This window comes from Pristis pectinata, chromosome 26, assembly GCF_009764475.1.
Source record: "Pristis pectinata isolate sPriPec2 chromosome 26, sPriPec2.1.pri, whole genome shotgun sequence".
Classification (NCBI taxonomy): domain Eukaryota; kingdom Metazoa; phylum Chordata; class Chondrichthyes; order Rhinopristiformes; family Pristidae; genus Pristis; species Pristis pectinata.
In genome coordinates, this window is record NC_067430.1 from 13,289,011 (window position 1) to 13,307,796 (window position 18,786).

At 43.9% G+C, this 18,786-nt stretch overlaps 1 protein-coding gene across 1 annotated transcript in view; it reads left to right on the forward strand.

The window, feature by feature from the left end:
- Positions 1-18,786, forward strand: part of fhad1 (forkhead-associated (FHA) phosphopeptide binding domain 1) — a 98,907-nt gene that overhangs the window by 16,736 nt on the left and 63,385 nt on the right. The window contains exons 12-18 of the mRNA XM_052038982.1: positions 1,759-1,845; positions 6,285-6,428; positions 7,619-7,811; positions 8,215-8,285; positions 10,006-10,143; positions 12,472-12,579; positions 13,268-13,357. Of these exons, the coding sequence (XP_051894942.1) occupies positions 1,759-1,845; positions 6,285-6,428; positions 7,619-7,811; positions 8,215-8,285; positions 10,006-10,143; positions 12,472-12,579; positions 13,268-13,357 (831 nt within the window). The remainder of the gene's footprint in view (positions 1-1,758; positions 1,846-6,284; positions 6,429-7,618; positions 7,812-8,214; positions 8,286-10,005; positions 10,144-12,471; positions 12,580-13,267; positions 13,358-18,786) is intronic.

The following is an 18,786-nucleotide window of genomic DNA, read 5'->3' on the forward strand; positions in this document are numbered from 1 at the left end:
CTGAAAGTTGGAGTGATTGACAAGTGATTGTCTTTTTTTATCTATGAACTTGAGGGCCTCTGAATCGATTTTTCAGCATGCCTCAAACTAAGTGAGAAGCACCACTGAACGACATGCACAGGAGCTTCATTTCAGTATTTACATTGCTTACCATGCTGGTGGTTACACAGCTCTTTTCATGTACTGCAGGCTGCGTCAAACATGCTCCACTCAGTGCTGCTGGTGATTTGTAAACAATTAACTTGCAAATTGAAAAGCGATTTATGTGGGTTAGGAAGAGCACTAGTACTCCAGAAACCTCCCCACCACCACCACCAACACCAAACTCAACCTTTATAAAGTTTGACCTTCTACAATCCATGAATTTAAGCCCTTCCCCCTCCCAATTCTAATCATGTCCTTTCCGCTGATGATTGGAACACTCCTGTGCTCTCAAGTTTCTGGCCCCTTACTTGATCACAGTTCTCCCATTGCCGAACCCAGGCCCCTCTTGGTCTCTGATTGCTTGCCCTCTCTGCCACTCCTCCCCCCAGATGCTGTGCTGAGCCCACACAACACATTTTCCTTTGTTTTGCGGTAACTAAGATCTTGGGCCCAGGATCCAAGCAGCCATTGATAGAGTGACTATAGTATATCTGTGCCAACACAGCACAATTTCTGGAACATTAAGCCTTTAACAGCGCAAGAAGCTTCTGACCATGATGCTCCTCCAATTCTGGCCTCTTGTGGATCCCTGATTTCTGTTGTTCCACCACTGTTGCCTGTGCTCTCACCCGTCTATATTGCAATCTGTAGAATTCACTTTCTAAGCTTCTCTGCCTCTCCTCTTTCCGTAAGATACTCCTTACAGTTTATATCCTTGACTAAGTTTACAGTCACCTGTTTTAATGTCTCTTTCCACGGCTAGTGTCTAATCTCTTCTGATAATACTCTAGTGAATGTTTTTACCATGCTAAGGATACTATGTAAATGCAGCTAGTGTTTTCAATTTTATATGCGTCATGACCCTAAACATATTCAGTGCTGTAGTGCTATACCAAGGTGCTACTGCAGTGTGACATTAATCGAGGCATTGCCTATCCTCATGGGTACATCCATAGAAAAATCTGCCTGTTTCTATCATGAGAGACAGATCTACCTGTGATATGGTGGTCTAGCTGGACCTCACCTGGTGGGAAGAAGTAATTGATTTGTCATTCTATGAATGATCTTGCCTGTCATTGATCAGTATGCTTAGACCTAGGTTGACTGAACAGTGTAACACAGTTACACAGATCATTGCCATTGAAAGAATTTACATTTATATCATGACTTCTTGTACTTGCAAGAGTGTCTTAAAGTACTTTACATCCACGTAATGACATTATATTTGTAAAGTGCTGTGTCTGTAGGTAAATGGGACAATACTGTACCCAGCTTGAACACACCAACAGCTCTCATGAGCACAGCTCTGATTATTTTGGTGTTGTGACCAGCACGTTGGTTGGGATACCAGGATAAAGGCATCCCAATCTTCATATATTACCATCTATCATTAATGTTCAAGTGATTCACCATTTCAGGAGGCCTTAGTCTGATGATACACCTGAGAGTTGGTAGCTCCAGTATTGCAGCATTCCATCAGCACCTCACTGGTCACGGTGCTATCAACTAAGCCAGAGTAACATTTGAAGCACATCCTTTCGCAAACTAGTGGTAGTAGTGAACTTAACAACACCTTCCAATGTCATCCTAAAGCATCCTGTTGTACTTGCGCAGCTGGAGCGATTCCGAAGTCGAATCTTGCAGACGACGTACTCTGCTCCAGGAGTTCAATCTCCTAAAGAGGCTGTTTCAGATCAGCAGGTGGGTCTTCAATATGGCAAAGTAGAGTTCTGATATTTGATGCAGTACAAGGACCAGAGGAAAGATCAAACCACACTGTGCATTATGATCCCAATCCTGTAATCTGCAATGCATTGGTGACTACTCTATTCATACTGAGAAGGTGCTAATATGTGCTGCAGTGTCTACTGTGCTGGTTGTTCCTTGTTTGCACTGAATGCTAGACTCAGCAACTCAAAGCTCCAACTCCATGCAGTACACAGAGATACCATGCTCCTTTGGGTTGTATTGCACAAAGCCAGCTGAATGGTGGTGTGAAATGATGATGCCATCAGCAGTCGTTACCCAGTGCCTGCAGTGGCATCTGGTGTTTGACATCTCTTCATTGGTACTGCACTTCCATCGGGTCAGTTTGTTAAGGGATAAGTAGCTGAAGCAGAAAGACTTAGAATGCCCCGGGCTTGATTGTTGCTCTGTGTGGTAGTTCCAGTAAGAGTGCTGTAATTATTCACTGATAAAAATGGAGAAATCGTTGAGGGCTCTGGTTCAGTGCTAACCCTCTTGCCTTTGAGCCAGAAGGTTGTGAGTTCAAATCTCACCTTAGAACCATGAGTGTATAATCAAGGGTGACACTGAAGTGCAGCACTGAGGGAGAGCTGCATGACCACAGGAGCTGGTTTCAGATGAGGCATTAAATCCAGACTTTATGTCCCTTCTGAGGTGGATTTAAGAGACCCCCATGGCACTACTGGAAGTGGAGTAAGCAGTTTACCTTGGTGTCCTGGACAATGGTTACCCCTCAACAAACATCACAAAAGCAAATTACCCGGTCACTGTAACATTGCATCAAACAGGCTTTAGTAGTTCAACTCTTTTTGAAGGGAGGGCCAGAAATAGATAATCTGAATCAATTCCAAGGACCATTTTCATGTAATGTTTTATTATGTTAACCACACATCTCCAAATTCTGATATTTACCATATTATGTTCCATGAAGACGCAAATCTAAAATTTATTAATTAGCTGGTTTATATTCAGATTGCTACCAAAGAACAACAAACCAACAACTATTTCCTCATCTAAAATGCAGTGGACACTAACAGGTTTTTATGTTTGACAGCATAATTTACTTAAAGTAATCTTTGAAGTTTTAACTCTTCTGGTGACACAGTTTGGGTTTTTGATGCTACCTACACGTCATTTATAGATTTTTAAATATTCACTGTTTTACACATTAAACATTCTTTTTAAAATGACATTGGTTACTTCCCTTTTTTTAAAACTTCCTATGTTTTTTTTCTCTTTACCTCATGTCCAAATTGCATTTGGCCACGTATCTATGTTTATTCTTTACCAAGTAATCATCCAGCTGTTTACTTGAATTTAATTTCCTACCATGGAAATTTGTTCTATTTATCTGCAATTATGAATTGGAAAAAGAACTGCATTCTCCAGTGGATGCAGAACTTCAACATTTACAAAGAAAAAAACGTTTCACTATTTCATTTCTTACTGTTAGAACCTGTACATGTTACCCATAGTAGAAAGTATTTACAGTTAGAATCATAGAGACACACAGCCTTTGGCTCAGCTGGTCCATGCCAACCAAGATGCCCATCTAAGCTAGTCCCATTTGCCTGTGTTTGGCCTGTATCTCTCCAGTTCCAGCTAAAGACTCTAGTTTTAATGACAAAAAAATTATGTCCATTATTTTGCAGTTCCTTTAGTAGTATTTCTGATGAAAACACTCTAGCAGAGAATTTTTTTTGGACTATCAAACATCTGACCACAGAAAAACCACCATCCTCTTCAAGAGTTTCCAAATCAATCTACTGAAAAAATAAAAAACTTGCCAAATTTCTATTTACCTAACATGTAAAACGCATATCCTTCCCACCTACCTTGTCAACTTAGAGGCACACTTACGAAAGCAAAACACTACTGATGCTGGAGATGTGAAATTCACAGAGAACAATTAACAGGCAACATCTGTGGAGGTAGGAGCAGAGCATTTCAATTCGATGACCCTCTGATGAAAGGTTCTCGACAAAACATACTAACTGTTTCTTTATCCATAAGTCTTGCCTGATGTTCATTGTGTTAACAGCCTTTTCTGTTTTTATTACAGGAAGGTTTGCTTATTGTAATCAACCTTATTTACAGATGAAAGGCTTATTTACAGGCTTCTGAAGAATTGGAGACCACCACAGGGCTGCTTATGGAGCTTAGCTAACTAACTAACCCAGTACAGGTGGTTGTGGTAGAAATGCTGTGGACCTCCTGAAAGAGAAAGAGAAAATGCTAGAAAAACTCAGCAGGTCAAAAAGCATCTGTGGAAAGAGAAACAGAGTCTCACATCAAAGACTATTCTTCAGTTCTGATGAAGGGTGTTCGACCTGAAACACTAACTGTTTCTCTTTCCATATGTGCTGCCTAACCTGCTGAGTCTTGCCAGCATTTTCTGTGTTATTTCAGACTTGCAGCATCTGCAGTTTTTTTTAATTTTCAGGAGTGAACTTCCTCCTTGTAGCACAGTAGGATTATTGGTTATTTGGCCCTAACTGCCATATTAGAGGCTCCAGGGAGAGCAAGAAAGAGCCAGCTGATGTGCATCCTTGGGCTATAGTGTTTCCTATGTAACATAAGTTACTCCATTCCAAAAGCACAGACAGGACATTGTCTGTAAAAGTGCTTTGGGTTGTTTTTAATTCATGGATGGAACTACGTAAATGCAAAGTCCTCTTTCTGAGCACTGCCATGGAAATCAAGGTTTTCAAGGAAATCATGGATGGTGAATAATAAAGACCATAATATTTGAATTAAAAATTCTCAAAGAAACTGAAATAAAAATATTTTATGGAATAGTATCTTTCTCGTGAGATAAGTAATCCTCAGGTCTACTCTACTTGGCTAATTTAAGGAATGGCAGCAGGCTTATTCAGTTACTGACCAGCTGATGCATAAAATAAGTTTAATCTTTGCTTTCCAAGTAGTCCTTAAGGGCTGCTTTTGGGTTTTTATTGGCTAAAACTAAAAAATTCAAAACCCATATCCAGCACATCCATTAGAGCGCACCAGAATGTCTAGACAACTATTTATTTCTTGATTCCAGTAACAGAAATTGTGCCAATAATTTGCTAAATGTTCCGAATTGCAGACACAGCAGTGCTGACCTGCTTTATACCAACATTCTCATCTTTCCTCTGCTGTGTTTCCCATGTCCTTGTTTTATGCTGCCAATATTTCAGACAGTATGTGATAATTAAGATATCACTCACCAGTGAAACTACATCGGAACAGGACACAGGTGCATCAGATAGAGTGGCCAAAAAATATCAAATGCAGGAAAACTAGCAAGAAAGGAAGATTGGAAGGATTGAGCTATAAAGTTCCAGAACTGTGAAGAAAATATGCTTCAGATTTAGCAAATAAATTTAGTATTGTAGTATAGGGTATGGTGGCCAAATACTCAGTGAATGAAAGCACTTGATATCAAGGGGGATCAAACCTTTCTCCTGAGAGTAGGTGCAAAGGATAGAGAAATAGCTGGGGTAAATTGGCTGAATTATCAGTGCACACAGAAGATCAAGACAGACCTTTCTGATGGACAACACCGCACATAACGTTGAAATGTCTTTCCTGTTTGTTGGATGCCATTTACATTCAGGATTTCCTTCATTTAAGTTTTACTTTCAGTTTTGATGCTGGTTTGAAAGTGGGAAGTATATTTTCTTGTCGTCACTTTAAAAACAAAAATCATTCTCCACTTTGCAATCATGCATTCTCCTTGTTTAAGAATACAATCTAATGATTGATTCCTGCTACTGTAGCCCAGACTGGCCCCATGAAGGGGCATGGGTTGAGGGAGGGGATAACTCTCCCTGGACCCCTTCATTACTTCAGTGGAGTCTCTGCCCATTTCCTATTCCATCCGTGTGAGATTGGAAATTAAATGTCTGGTGGGAGTGTGGACACAGACAATCATTTACTGATGCTGTGTATTTCCGTCACCTCTGGAATTGAAACCCACATTATAAATTCAGCTCAAGGATGCTCATTTTTCTTCTTCCTCCTCCTGAAAATGCCAATTTCTTCCAGCGAGTGGTTCTCTGGGCCGTAGATCTCCTCATTAACTCGAGAGCATGTGCATCCAGTGTCCCAGGCTCTGTTCCCAATGCACAGGCCAACACATCTGGTGGTCACTGGTTGGTAAATGTGAACAAGCCCACTGATGTCTCCCCTTAAGACCTTGCTGCTGTCCAGGATGTGGTGTTCCCACCCAATGCAAACTATGGCAGACAACGTCTTGCCTTGCCTCAGGAGCAGAATCAATGTGAACATTCGCCTTGTGCCTGGCACTTGTACTCTTGGATGATTATTGCCTCCTTCACTCTACTTCCCTAATGGATAGACCCTATCACCCTCCAATGAATCCTGTTATCCCTATTGCTTGTTGGCAGGTGATTGAGCAGATGAAGCAGATCATTGATGAGCGGGCGGAGTTCAAGGAGAAACTGCAGGACGAGATGGATTCGAAAGCGGTGGAAAAGGAGGAGAGGCTCAGCAAGGTGGAGGGACTGAGGAGAGCGCTGCAAGAGAGCGAGGTGACAGCAGTTCAAAGCAGTTGTGTCTGCTCCATGGTCATCCTGGAGCCAAATATTGACCGTCCATAGGGTCCAATTAACCAGGGACTTCAGGGTGGCAAATCCGCAACTCCCAACCTGAAAAAGCCTTGCCTTCCCAGCTGTAGGAACCATTGTAACAGTAGCATATCTTTAGTCATTCGTACCCCAAAGGTCCCCTGCAACATTTGAAGATTCTGTGCTGGGGTCACTCCACTGGATCTGATGCTCTCTGAATCCTGTTCTTGAACCCATTGTTCATGTTTGAGGCCATTCAGTGGGTATCAGGATAGTTCAACAGATTTAGCATTGCAGTCATGATCATTCATCACCTCTCAGCAAACGGCCTTTGAGCATGTTCCTGCATTCATCCAGATCATGACTGACCAATCTCAACTCCATCTGCCTGTCTTAGTTCTGCAAACTTAATACCTTAAACCAACATAAAACTAATTTCAGTTCAGAAAATGGCAGCTTTGTCCCTTCCCCTCTTCCTTGCCCCACACCCGCAGCCTCAATAGCTTTTGTAGAAGAGAATTTTCAGGTTTCCACCACTCTTTGTGTAAAAAAAGAAGTGACTACCTATGTCACGTCTGAGTGGTCCAAGTTTAAATTGATATTTATGCTTCCTCACAAGAAAAATTGGTTTCTCCCCATTTGCACTGCACGTACACTGGATGGGGAATAGTAAGAAGGATCCTGGTCAGTTTTCCATCTGCTCCTTTGCTCGATTTAGTTGCTCCGCAACTGGGCTAACCAAGCTCGGTGCCTGGGGTGCACCCAGGGACCTTCTGATCAGTGTTAAACTTCACCTACGGGTTAGCAGATAATAACAGAGTTACCAAATTCCCTTGAGCATTATTCAAGGGGTAGCCTCGTCTCAAATTGGGCTTGAACTCAGGTTTTAGCTACAGAGATTTTGTGATCCCACAGCCCAGAGATTGCTCACTGACAAACCTCCGTCATTGTTTTCTGGCCCGCATGTGGTGTTTATGTTTGTCTGGTCAATGGTAGCACAACATTGTTCCAACGAACAGCCTGAAACCACTGAGTACTGCCCTTGTCTTTCCTTGCACAGTTACACCTGAGAAGTTCAGGCGACAGATTGTTAAAGCTACATTTGTTGGAGTGACTGCAATATCTTAACCTGTGCTTGTGTTTATGATCACCAGGCTCGTCTGCGCACTGACTTTGGGAACCGTGTGAAGCAAGAGTTTGAGACGCTTCAAGCACTCTCTGTTGACCAGACTCTTCTGTGGGTCCAGAAAGCCGCCACTGGCATTTTAAGTAGCACGTTGTCATGGTTGCACCCATTAGAACAGAGCCTAATGGATGCTGGGATGGACGTATCAAGCTGTGAAGGAGGTGACATCATTCTCTAAGGCTGGAACTAGATGGTGGCTGGGTGACCTGAGGCATCAGACACTGGCACCTCAGCTCCGTCACCTAGAATTCAGGCCCAACTTCATTCCCAATAACATGCAGGGGTACTTACCCCACAACTACCTGTCATTCAGCATGGACTCACTTGGAGGAGGCTAGTGTTGGGAATGGGAACATGGCATGGTGATATAGAATAGATTGTCCTTCACTGATGATAGACTAAGACATTTTGCAGAGGGAAGGCGACCGTGCAATCATCCTGCTCTGTTGTAAATAACATTTCCACTTGATAGGACAGCCAGTGTAGTTAAAGGCAATAGTGAAGTGTTTAGAATGGGGCTGGAGCATTGGTATTGTAAGCACCTCTCATTTTGTTTCTCTTCAGGAATCAGTAGATGTGTCCAGTTGCTGCAGCAGAAACTTCACAAGGCAGAGGAGCAAACAAAGACATTGCAGGTATTATAGTCACTACATTCCATTAACATTGCACCTTTAATGTTCAAGAATATTTTGAAGTACTTTTCTGGAGCAAACAAAAATATTAATGATAAACCACATAAGGAAACGTTAGATGAAAATTTAAAAAACACAGATGCTCTAAATCTGAAATAAAAATAGATGAAGGTTGGAAAATACTTAACAGGTTGGACATATGTGGAAAGAGAAATAGATAACATTTTAGATTTGAGACCCAGATCTTTGTTGTAGGGAAACATTAGGGTAGGTAGTCCAATGCTTGGGCATAGAGGTTAGTTTTTAAGGAGTGAAGATACTCAGGGAATTACAGTCTCAGGCCTTAGAAACTGAAGGCTCAGTGGTCAATGATGGAGTGATTATATTCAAAGATGGATAAAAGACCAGAATTGGAGGGTTGCAGACATCTTAGAGTATGATAGGGCTGGAGAAAGTATCTGATATGGAAAGGGGTGAGACCATGGAGGGATTTGAAAACAAGGTTGAGAATTTAAAAATTGTTTAATGGGGATTCAATGTAGGTCAGCAAGTGCAGTCATGGGTGAACAGGACTTGGACTGAAGTAAGACAAGCAACGTCAGAGAAAAGACGGTATTAAAATAGTAAATACATCAGTCAACATCCGTTAGCGCACATACATGTGTGTACATACACGTCTGTATCTGCACATATGCGCACACATGTAATGCAAACACACATGCACATGGACACAAATGTACACAGACAACATGCATGTACAATGACACACATTTACCTTTCTTTCTTTGGTATGACATGTAAAGCCCTGTACTCAAGTGCCCAGCATCTCAAGTGAAGAAATGAGTGGTCCCCTGCAGAGGATCTTAGTGGGCAGGCTGTTATAGTGTGTTCCTTGGTTTTGATTCAAATTGGGTGCATGCACATTAATAACCGAGAGTCAACAACAATCACCACAAACAATCAAAAAACGTATCGACACCCAGACGTCTCCCAGGGGATCTAATACACATTCATCTCCCCGCCTACCTACCAACCAACCAACCAACCAACCTCCCTCCCTATCTCCCTCCTCTCCCTCTTCCCCCCCACCCCCACTCCCCTTTAGATATCAAGAGGTGTGAATCCGTTGTTACCTTTCACATCACGAGCTCCAGGAACATTTGCTGCACTGTATATGTTGCTTTAGCAGACAAATCCTGCCTCGGCACAGGCTGCCCATGGTGTCTGAGGCCTTTGTCTGTTATCTTTCCTCTGCTCCACACTACACGTGCATTTGCTCTTTGTGCTCTCAACAGATTAAATATTTTTCTCACAGTTGCTTTGTGTATTCGTGAAAGGCAGTAAGCCAACTTCTGTTGGTTGCTTCTGGGCCCTGTGTCATGAGGATTAATTCACTGCTGGAAGTAAAATTGCAGTCTGTCTGGGATTGGCAACACTGCCCGGAAGGTTTAACACAACACCTTGCATCTCCAATCACCCACCCCATCAAACACCTTTTGCTCCCAATCACCAATATCTTTTTAACCAGTGAATGAATTAAAATATAAAACAAAACACACAATGCTGTTTTTAATGCCCCAGGGAATATTCTCCCTGGTTGCTTGTAGCGGAGTCCCAGAGACTAATCTGTAACCCCTGATGATTCCAGCTCAAGTCTGAAGCATTGGCAACCCTATCCCTGAGTCTTGAACTATGCTGTCTAATGGGTTAATGTATCCCACAGGAACAGGTGGATCAGATGCAGAATTCCAGGGATTGTGAGAGACGGGAGCAGCTGAACGCTCTGCAGGCAGAGTGTAAGCAACAGATGGAGGAAGAGTTTAGACGTTGGCAGTCAGAGGTTCACGAGCAACACAGCCAGGTGAGGAATCCCCAGCCTGACTTTTATTGCCAGGGCTGGAGTGGGTTCACACATTTCCAAGGTTCAGCTTGCCCTGTTCTTTCCCATTTTGAACTTGACATTAAATCTACTATTGTAGAGATGGGAGATGGGCATCAAGGATTAATTAGTTGCTTGGAAATTCAATTGCATTATGCTGTTCTAAATTCAACCGGGCATTTTCTGGCGTGATTTATCCATATGCACCTGATACAATATCCGTCCATGGGATCATTCCTTTTGTAGCATTGCAAGGAAAATTAGACCGTGTTGTCCCACAAGTGACCGTCACAAAGACATAAGCGTTTGGAGGAGGCATAGGCCATCTGGTTTTTAAAGCTTTCTCTGCCACTCATCAATATCATGGTTAATTCTACTTCAACACCATTTTCCTGCACTATCTCCATATCTCGTGATTCCCTTAATATCCAGAATCTATTGATCTCTGTTTCGGATGTGCACATTGACTGAGCCTTCATAACCCTCTAGGATCCAATACCCTCTAAGTGAAGAAGTTTCTCCTCAGCTCAGTCCTAGATGACCTATCCCTCATCCTGAGATTGTGACCCCTGGTTCGAGATTCCTCAGCCAGGGGCTCACCCTCCCTGCATCCGCCCAGCCAAGCCCTTTAAGAGTTTTGTAAGTTTCAATGAGATCACCTCACATTCTTCTAAATTCTGGAGAATGCAGGCCTGGTCTACTCAATCTCTGCTCACACGGCAAACCTGCCATTTCCGGAACCAGTCTGGTGAATCTTCATTGCACTCCTTCTACAGCAGGTATACCCTTGCAATAAGCTGTTTTTAACTCTTGTACTCAAATCTTCTTATAATAAAGATGAACGTACTTTTTACCTTCCTAATTGCTCACTGAACCTCCATATTAGCATTCAGTGACTTGTGTGCAAGGTTACTAGGTCCCTTTGGACATTAACATTTCTCGGTCTCTCACCATTTTAAAAATACTCTGCCTTTCACTGTGCATCAAAGTGGATAATGTCACATCTTTTCATATAACATTGCGTTTGCCATGTTCTTGCCCACTCACATAGTTTGTCTATAATCCACTTGAAGCCTCATTACATCAACCACCTACTCACAATGCTATCTAATTTTCTGTCATCACCAAACTTGGAAATAGGACATTCCGTCCTCTCAGTCAGTTCTGATACCAGTTGTGAACAGCTGAGGCCCAAGAACCAGTTCCTGCACTGCTCTACTTGTCACGTCTCTGCTGACCTGAGAAAGACTTGATTATTCGCACTCTTTGCTTTCTGTCTGTTAATCAGCTCTCAGTCCATGCCAGTAGATTATCCTTAATTCCATGTGTTCTTCAACAATGACTTCCCTTTCATAAATCCATGACTCTGTTCCATCCTGGTCTTTTCTGGTGTTTTGTTATAAGATCCTTCATTATACACTTTGCCTACTACTGATGTTAGGTTAACGGGTCGGTTAAATGGTTGCTAACATGTTTCTACAACATTCATCCACCACATCCTTTGGATCCATTCTAAACCTATATGTATTACTCTATTTGCTAGCTCGGTCACCCTCACAGCTGAGCCTGACCCTCACCTGAATCATTTTTTAGACATTCCTGCCTTCGAGCAGGAGTTTGGTGGATGATCGTCAGGAGCAGGTACTCAAGATGTTCACAGAGGTGACTTACAGAGCAGATTGTACCAGAGATATTACATGGGGAAACTCAATCTGGATGTAAAATGCATGACAAATCCCTCAACCCACCACCCCCGCACCCACCTATGACAGGTTTAAAAGCTGCCTCTGTGTGTAGCCAGCTGTGAGAATGAGCCCAGACAGAGTAAAGTTATAGCGATACCTGTCTGCCATAGAGTCATAGATGTGGTGTAGAAACAGGCCCTTCAGCCCACTGAGTCCATGCCAACCATCAAACACCCATTGACACGAATCCTACATTAATCCCATTTTTATTCTCTCCGCATTCTCATCAACCCACCCCCCCCCACCCCCCCCCCACCACCCAGATTCTACCTCTCACTCATGTGCACACTAGCAATTTACAGCAGCCAATTAACCTACCAACCTGCACATCCTTGGGACGTGAAAGGAAACTGGAGCACCCAGAGGAAATCCACCTGGTCACAGGGAGAATACAAACTCCATGCAGGCAGCATCCGAGGTCAGGATTGTCACGTGAGGGGCAAAGTGGTAGACACAACCAAACAGGTGGAACATGCCCTGGGATGAAGCTTCTTTCACCGGTAGTATGAATACCCACAGAAGGGTGACTGCATGGTGGGCTAATGGACTGTCCTGTGTCCCACAGCAACTGGCTGAGGCACTGGCTCTGGAGAAGGAGAAGGGGATGGAAGCAGTGGAGGAGGAGAGGAGGAGGCATGGGGAAACCAAGCTTCATCTCCAAGAGCTGAACGAGGTGAGTGGTGACAAGCACAGGGAGGTGACTGAGAATAGTGCCGGCTGTGGACAGTGCATTTTGGAACCTGGCCAGCACTAGTGCATGGCAGCTGAGACTGCAGTCCAGCAGCAATGGATGGGTCAAGGGAGGATGTTTCTGCACCAGTGCATGGGGTGGGGAAGCCCATGACAGCAGTGGATGGGTGTGAGGGGACAGTGTGGGGGATATATTCATTTACAGGATGTTGATGTCACTGGCAAGGCCAGCATTTATTCTCCATCTCTAATTGCCCCTGAGGGCCTTTCCAAAAGCACTTAAAAGCCAATCACATTAATGGGTCAGGAGCTAGCACATAATCCAGATCAGGTAAAGGCAGCAGATTTCTTTCTCTGCAGGATATTAATGAACAAGCTGAGTTTTTACAACAGACTCACATTTTTGCGATCTGGCATTTAAAAAAATTCCAGGTTGATCTAATTTATTTTAAATTCCCCAGCATCTGTTGTGTAACTCAACCACAATGCTACCATACCCCAGAATAAGAGGATGGGGTATTTTAACAGCAGTGCATAGGGGAAAGGTTGGGTTCTTGATGCATAGGGGATTGTTGCTGGGTGATGCTTGGAGACCATCTGAATGCAGCTAATGCAGTCTTGCCCTCCTTGAGGTTGGTAATCCCACCTCACCTGTGTGTCTTTGTTCACAGAATGCAGTGGTGAAATGTCAGGAGGTAGAAACTCTGAACGTGCGGTTGGATAACACATCGCAAGCACTAGAGGAAGCAAGGAAGATGGAGGTACACTGTCATCTCATACGCATGCTGCTTTCGATTGAGAAGCATTCACAGAGTGATGTAAAGAAAAAGAACAACAACTTGTTTCCTGCAGCACCTTTTCCAATCTCAGGACATCCCAAAGCACTTGTCAAAAATACTTTGCTCGTAATATAGTCACTGTTGTAATTTGGCAACACCAGGTTCACAGATTCCTAGTAATCTTAATTAGGGACTAAATATCGATCAGGATTCTGAAAGAACTTCCTTGTTGTTGTTTGAAATAGTCCCATGGCACCTTTTAGCAGCACTTGATAGAGCAGGCAGGGCCTCAGTTTAACATTTCATCTAAAAGACAGCATCTCTGACAGTGTAGCACTCCACTTAGTGTTAGCCTGAATTTTTTGCTGCAGTCTCTAGGGACTAGTGACATCATGTATGATTGTGACAAAGGTAATCTATGTCTTACACTGGAATTTTGGAATTGGTTTATTATTTTCACTTGTACCGAGGTACAGTGAAAATCTTGTCTTGCAAACTGTTCATACAGATCAATTCATTGCACAGTGCATTGAGGTAGTACAAGGTAAAACAATACAGAATACAAAGTGTCACAGCTTCAGAGAAAGTGCAGTGCAGGTAGACAAGAAGGTGCAAGGTCATAATGAGGTAGATTGTGAGGTCAAGAGTCCATCTTATCGTACTAGGGAAGCATTCAGTAGTCTTACAACAGCGGGTTAGAAGCTGTCCTTGTGCCTGGTGGTATATGCTTTCAGGCTTTTGTACCTTCTGCCCAATGGGAGGGGGGAGAAGAGAGAATGTCCAGGGTGGAAGGGGTCTTTGATTATGCTGGCTGCTTCACTGAGGCAGCGAGGTATAGACAGAGTCCATGGAGAGGAGGCTGATTTCCGTGATGTGCTGATCTGTGTCCACAACTCTCTGCAGTTTCTTGCGGTCCTGGGCAGAGCAGTTGCCATACCAAGCCGTGGTGTATCCAGATAGGATGTTTTCCATGGTGCATTTATAAAAGTCTTGTCAATGTTCTTCAGCGGACTTTGACACAGTTAAGATAAGATAAGATATCTTTATTAATCACACGTACATCGAAACACAGTGAAATGCATCTTTGCATACAGTGTTCTGGGGCAGCCCACAAGTGTCGCCACGCTTCCGGCGCCAACATAGCCTGCCCAAACTTCCCAACCTGTATGTCTTTTTTGGAACGTGGGAGGAGACTGGAGCACATGGAGGAAACCCACGCAGACACATGGAGAACGTACAAACTCCTTACAGACAGTGGCGGGAATTGAACCCGGGTCACTGGCGCTGTAATAGCGTTACGCTAACCATTAACCTCCTTCAGCACCTCTCCAGCTTCATTCAACTGCGTCAGACTGCACGGCCCAATTCCATTCTTACCCATCCTGCTATAGCTGGTGGATTACTTATAATGACTTTCTTCCTGTTATCCTTTGACCATCTCCTACTTCTCATTTATCCACCCTCTGTTAAAGCTGAACTCCTCGAAAAATCCTCATGCAAAATATACAGATGTTGGAAATCTGAAATATAAGCAGAAAAGGCTGGAAGTATTCAACAGGTCAGGCTGCATCTGTGGAGAGAGAAATAGAGGTAAAACATTTCTTTATCTTTAACTTTTCCCAGTTCCTTTCATCAGAAATGGGGAAAGTTAGAGATGAAAGAAGTTTGAAGCTTAGAGTTACAGAGAGAACAAGAGGGAAGTTCCAAAGGGTGATGACCAAGACGGATTGAATGATACAAGCAGTGGTGGTGCTGGCTGAAAACGTGGTAAAAGCTAATGAATAAATATAAAGTGTTTGAGGGAGATGTCTTCCTCCTTCTTAGACAGTCCCTTGGCACTGACTTGCTTCCATTGTAGCTCTGTGGATCTTGAGACAGCAGACGAGACCCATATGGGACGCAAAGGTGAGGCTCAGTGTGGGTGCATGGGAGGTGATGCACTCCTTCCACTGTTGTCACTTGGCTTCCATGTACATCCAGCAAAGAGACTCGGGGTTCTCGGGGTTTTCCCAGATGCTTCTCCATTATGAGCAGTCATGGGCCAGGGATTCCCATGAATAGATGAAGGTTTGTTCCATGAAGGCTCTAAGAACATTCTTTTTTTGTAATCTTTAGATGTGATAGAGTTCAAAGTAGACTGTTTATTTTGGGAGTCTAGTGCTGGACATGTGAACAGTGAAGCCCACCCATCAGAGCCAGCTGACCATCATGAGAGTCTTGATACTGACCATGTTTGCCTGGGAGAAGATGTGATGTTGGTTTGCTTTCTCTGCCGAAGAATTTGGAAGACTTTGTGGAGACAGACTGATTGTACCTCTCCAATGTTTTGAGGTGTCTTCTGTAGATGATCCAGAATTCAGAACACACAGAGAGGGCAGGGATCACTGCTGCCTGTAAATGCTGGGTCTGAGGTCTTTGAACACTCTTTCCTCAGATACACACGGGGGGCAATGGAGAATTTCAATGCCAGTGTCTGGCATTGTTGAGGGATGGCTTCTGAGATATGGAAAGTGTTCCACATCCTGCAGTGTCCTGTCATGGACCTTTGCCATCAGATGAAGGTGAGGTGGGTGCTGTTGTGAGTGGGGATGAGTTGGTAGAACTTTGGTGTATGGCCCATTCTCTTTTACGCTCCAGTGAATAAGTCGACAATGATTTGGAGCTCAGCCTCCGAGCATTATCCATGTGCTGCAGCTTGATGACTAAGATTGGAGTGCCTTGGTTTAAGGGTGAAGGCAACATAAGTTGAACAGATCTCACTTGACCTCTGAATTAGCTCCACTCCAACAGGAAGCTGTTGGACGTGAGGTGCTGCAGTGAGGCAAGAAAGATTGACGAGAGGGTTGGAGCGATGATGCAGTCTTGCTTGATGCCAGGGGTAGGGTCTGCTGTGGATCCAGTGGTGGGAATCACAACTTGCCTGTCATATGTAGTGGGTGTAGAATCGAGATGAATTTCTGAGGGGAATCAGATTTGAGAAGGATTCTCCATGTTCCCTCCTGGTTGACAGTAATGTTGATATAAGTCAATGCATGTTGATTAAAGCTGTCCGCCTCTTGATGGACAATGCACTGACTCTGGGACTAGCTCTTTGGCCACCGGGAGGACACAGTGGAGAAAGGCCCTTTTCGATGACTTAATCTGTGGCAGACATCAGTGAATCACTGCAACCTGTATTTACTGGAAATGGATTTGTCTTCTTGAAAATGATTGCAATTACGGCACCTGCAGCATGTCCTCCTCATCCCCAACAAAGGAAATGAGGCTGTGAGTTTCTGTCAGAAGTTCTCCTCCACCATCTGCTCCAGAGGCCTTGTTCTTCAGTGGGCATATGGCTTTTACAAGTTTTTTTCAGTCTGGGGTAGTGGTGAGACTGGACTGAACACCACATCTGCTACTTCAGTGTAGATGTTGTGTATTTCACTGAAGTCTTGGGGTAATCCAGGTACTGTGGGGACTGTGTGGCTCCTGGAAGTGGGAGTGTGTTCTCTCACTGCCTGAGAAAAGTGTTGCCTGATTGACTGTGGATGTAGGTTTTCTTGCAGCAATGTTTCAGTTGCTGCTCGGGCCAGAATGATGGAGGTGACAGATGGTCAGTCCCACAGTCATTGGCACCTGTCACAGCACAGGTGATGAAAGCATCTTTGTGGTCTCTCACTCGGACATTAACATAACCTGCAAGGTGCCAGTGCCTGTTTTGAGGGAGTTGCCATGATGTTTTGTACTTCTCTTGGTGATGAGACAGGGTGTTGATAACAACAGGACCATATTCATCATGGTCATAAAGAGAACTCCACTGGAGTTAGCCTTCACTACTCTTTCCTTGCCAACCACATCTTTCCAGAGGTTTGCATTCTTTTGCACTCTGGCAAGTCATACAGGATGATCAGTGTGCTTTCCTCAGAAACTCGTGCCAGGAATTCCTCATCACCAGGGCCAAATTCCTGCTTCACCTTATCTGTAGCTTCCAAGGTTGGAGCATACAGTTGTAGTGTTTTGGTTCCAGATTAGAGTAAGCTGGAAGGTCATGAGAGATCCACTTATCCCACAGGGGAAGTCACTGAGACAGCAGACTAGGTCATTCTTGATAGTGAAACCCACTTGATGAAGATGGAGTTCTTCTTCCAGTCTGCCCTTCCTGAGAAAGGTTATTTTTGTTATTTCATCGTGCCTCATTCAGAGCGGTGACATCGGTGTCAAAATATTTGGGTTCCAAGCTATGATATGGTGCAACATTCAGGTCTGTCACTGTTGGAGCTCTCCAGGTTCTGAACTCCATACTGAAGATGCCTATGTGTCATATCTTCCAACATGGAGTGCTCATTGCATGGCCGTTACCACATGGTCTTCACAAGAGCAAAACTTTGCATTGACACACAGGTGCATCCAGGCAGACACAGCTTTGTGCACTGCCTCCTCCCACTCCCTCCCACACCCACCTTTCCCTGGATCACTCTCACCCTCAGTCTCCTCCACCTCCAGATTTCTCCTCCTCCCATTCCTCTCCTAATACTCCCCACACCTTCCCTCCATTTGTCCTCTTCATCTCTCTGATAACCATTCCCATTCAAACCCCTCTCTCCTCCTCTCCGTCTTCCATTTTCCAGGATCCCCTTCCATTCTCCCCCCATCCCATCTTTACCTCCGACAGCCCGTGCTTCCCAGTTCCCTTCCTCCCCCCTCTCTCCAACTCTGAGAAAAAACCTTGAGAAAGCTTTGTTGTCCATTTGCTGTCTGGAGTTAGCCATAGAGAGATACTGCATGGAAACAGGCCCTTCGGCCCACCGACTCTACACAGGTCATCATCCATCCATGAACACTAATCCTTAGTAATCCCATTTTTAAGTACTTGTTTTCTTTATTGAGATGAACAAAAGACCTCGTCCCTACCGGCTGTGCTTATCCAAGACCTACAGTTTATGAGGGACCCTTCCAAGGGCTGCCTTGAAAGCTTTGCTAACATTGCAGCCACTGGCCAATAGCGTCTGTGGCTGGCAGTGTGCTGCAGGTAGGCCCTTCACTGGGAAGCTTGAAGTAGAACGTGAATGAAAGAGGGCAGAGCAAATAAGGTAACTGCTGAAAGTATAGAATGCAAGGCTGATATGGCTGATTATCTGAATGTTGAGCTGATATTAAAGCTGTAATGAGCTGAGTCAAAGAAGAAATGCTGTTGAGCTTTGTTGGAACAGACTGCTGCTCAAGTTTTCCTGACCAGCTGAATATTTTGAGCATTTTCTGTTTTAGTATAGAAATATAAATAGTTGAGCATACAAACTACGGACTTAGTTTGAGAGCCCTACCTGCGACATTGCAGTTGACACCTACAATTGATGTTAAGATGTTAAGAATCTTCCCTTTGCATGAAGAATTATGAAGCAATGATGTGATGTGTAATTAGAAAAATGGGTCTT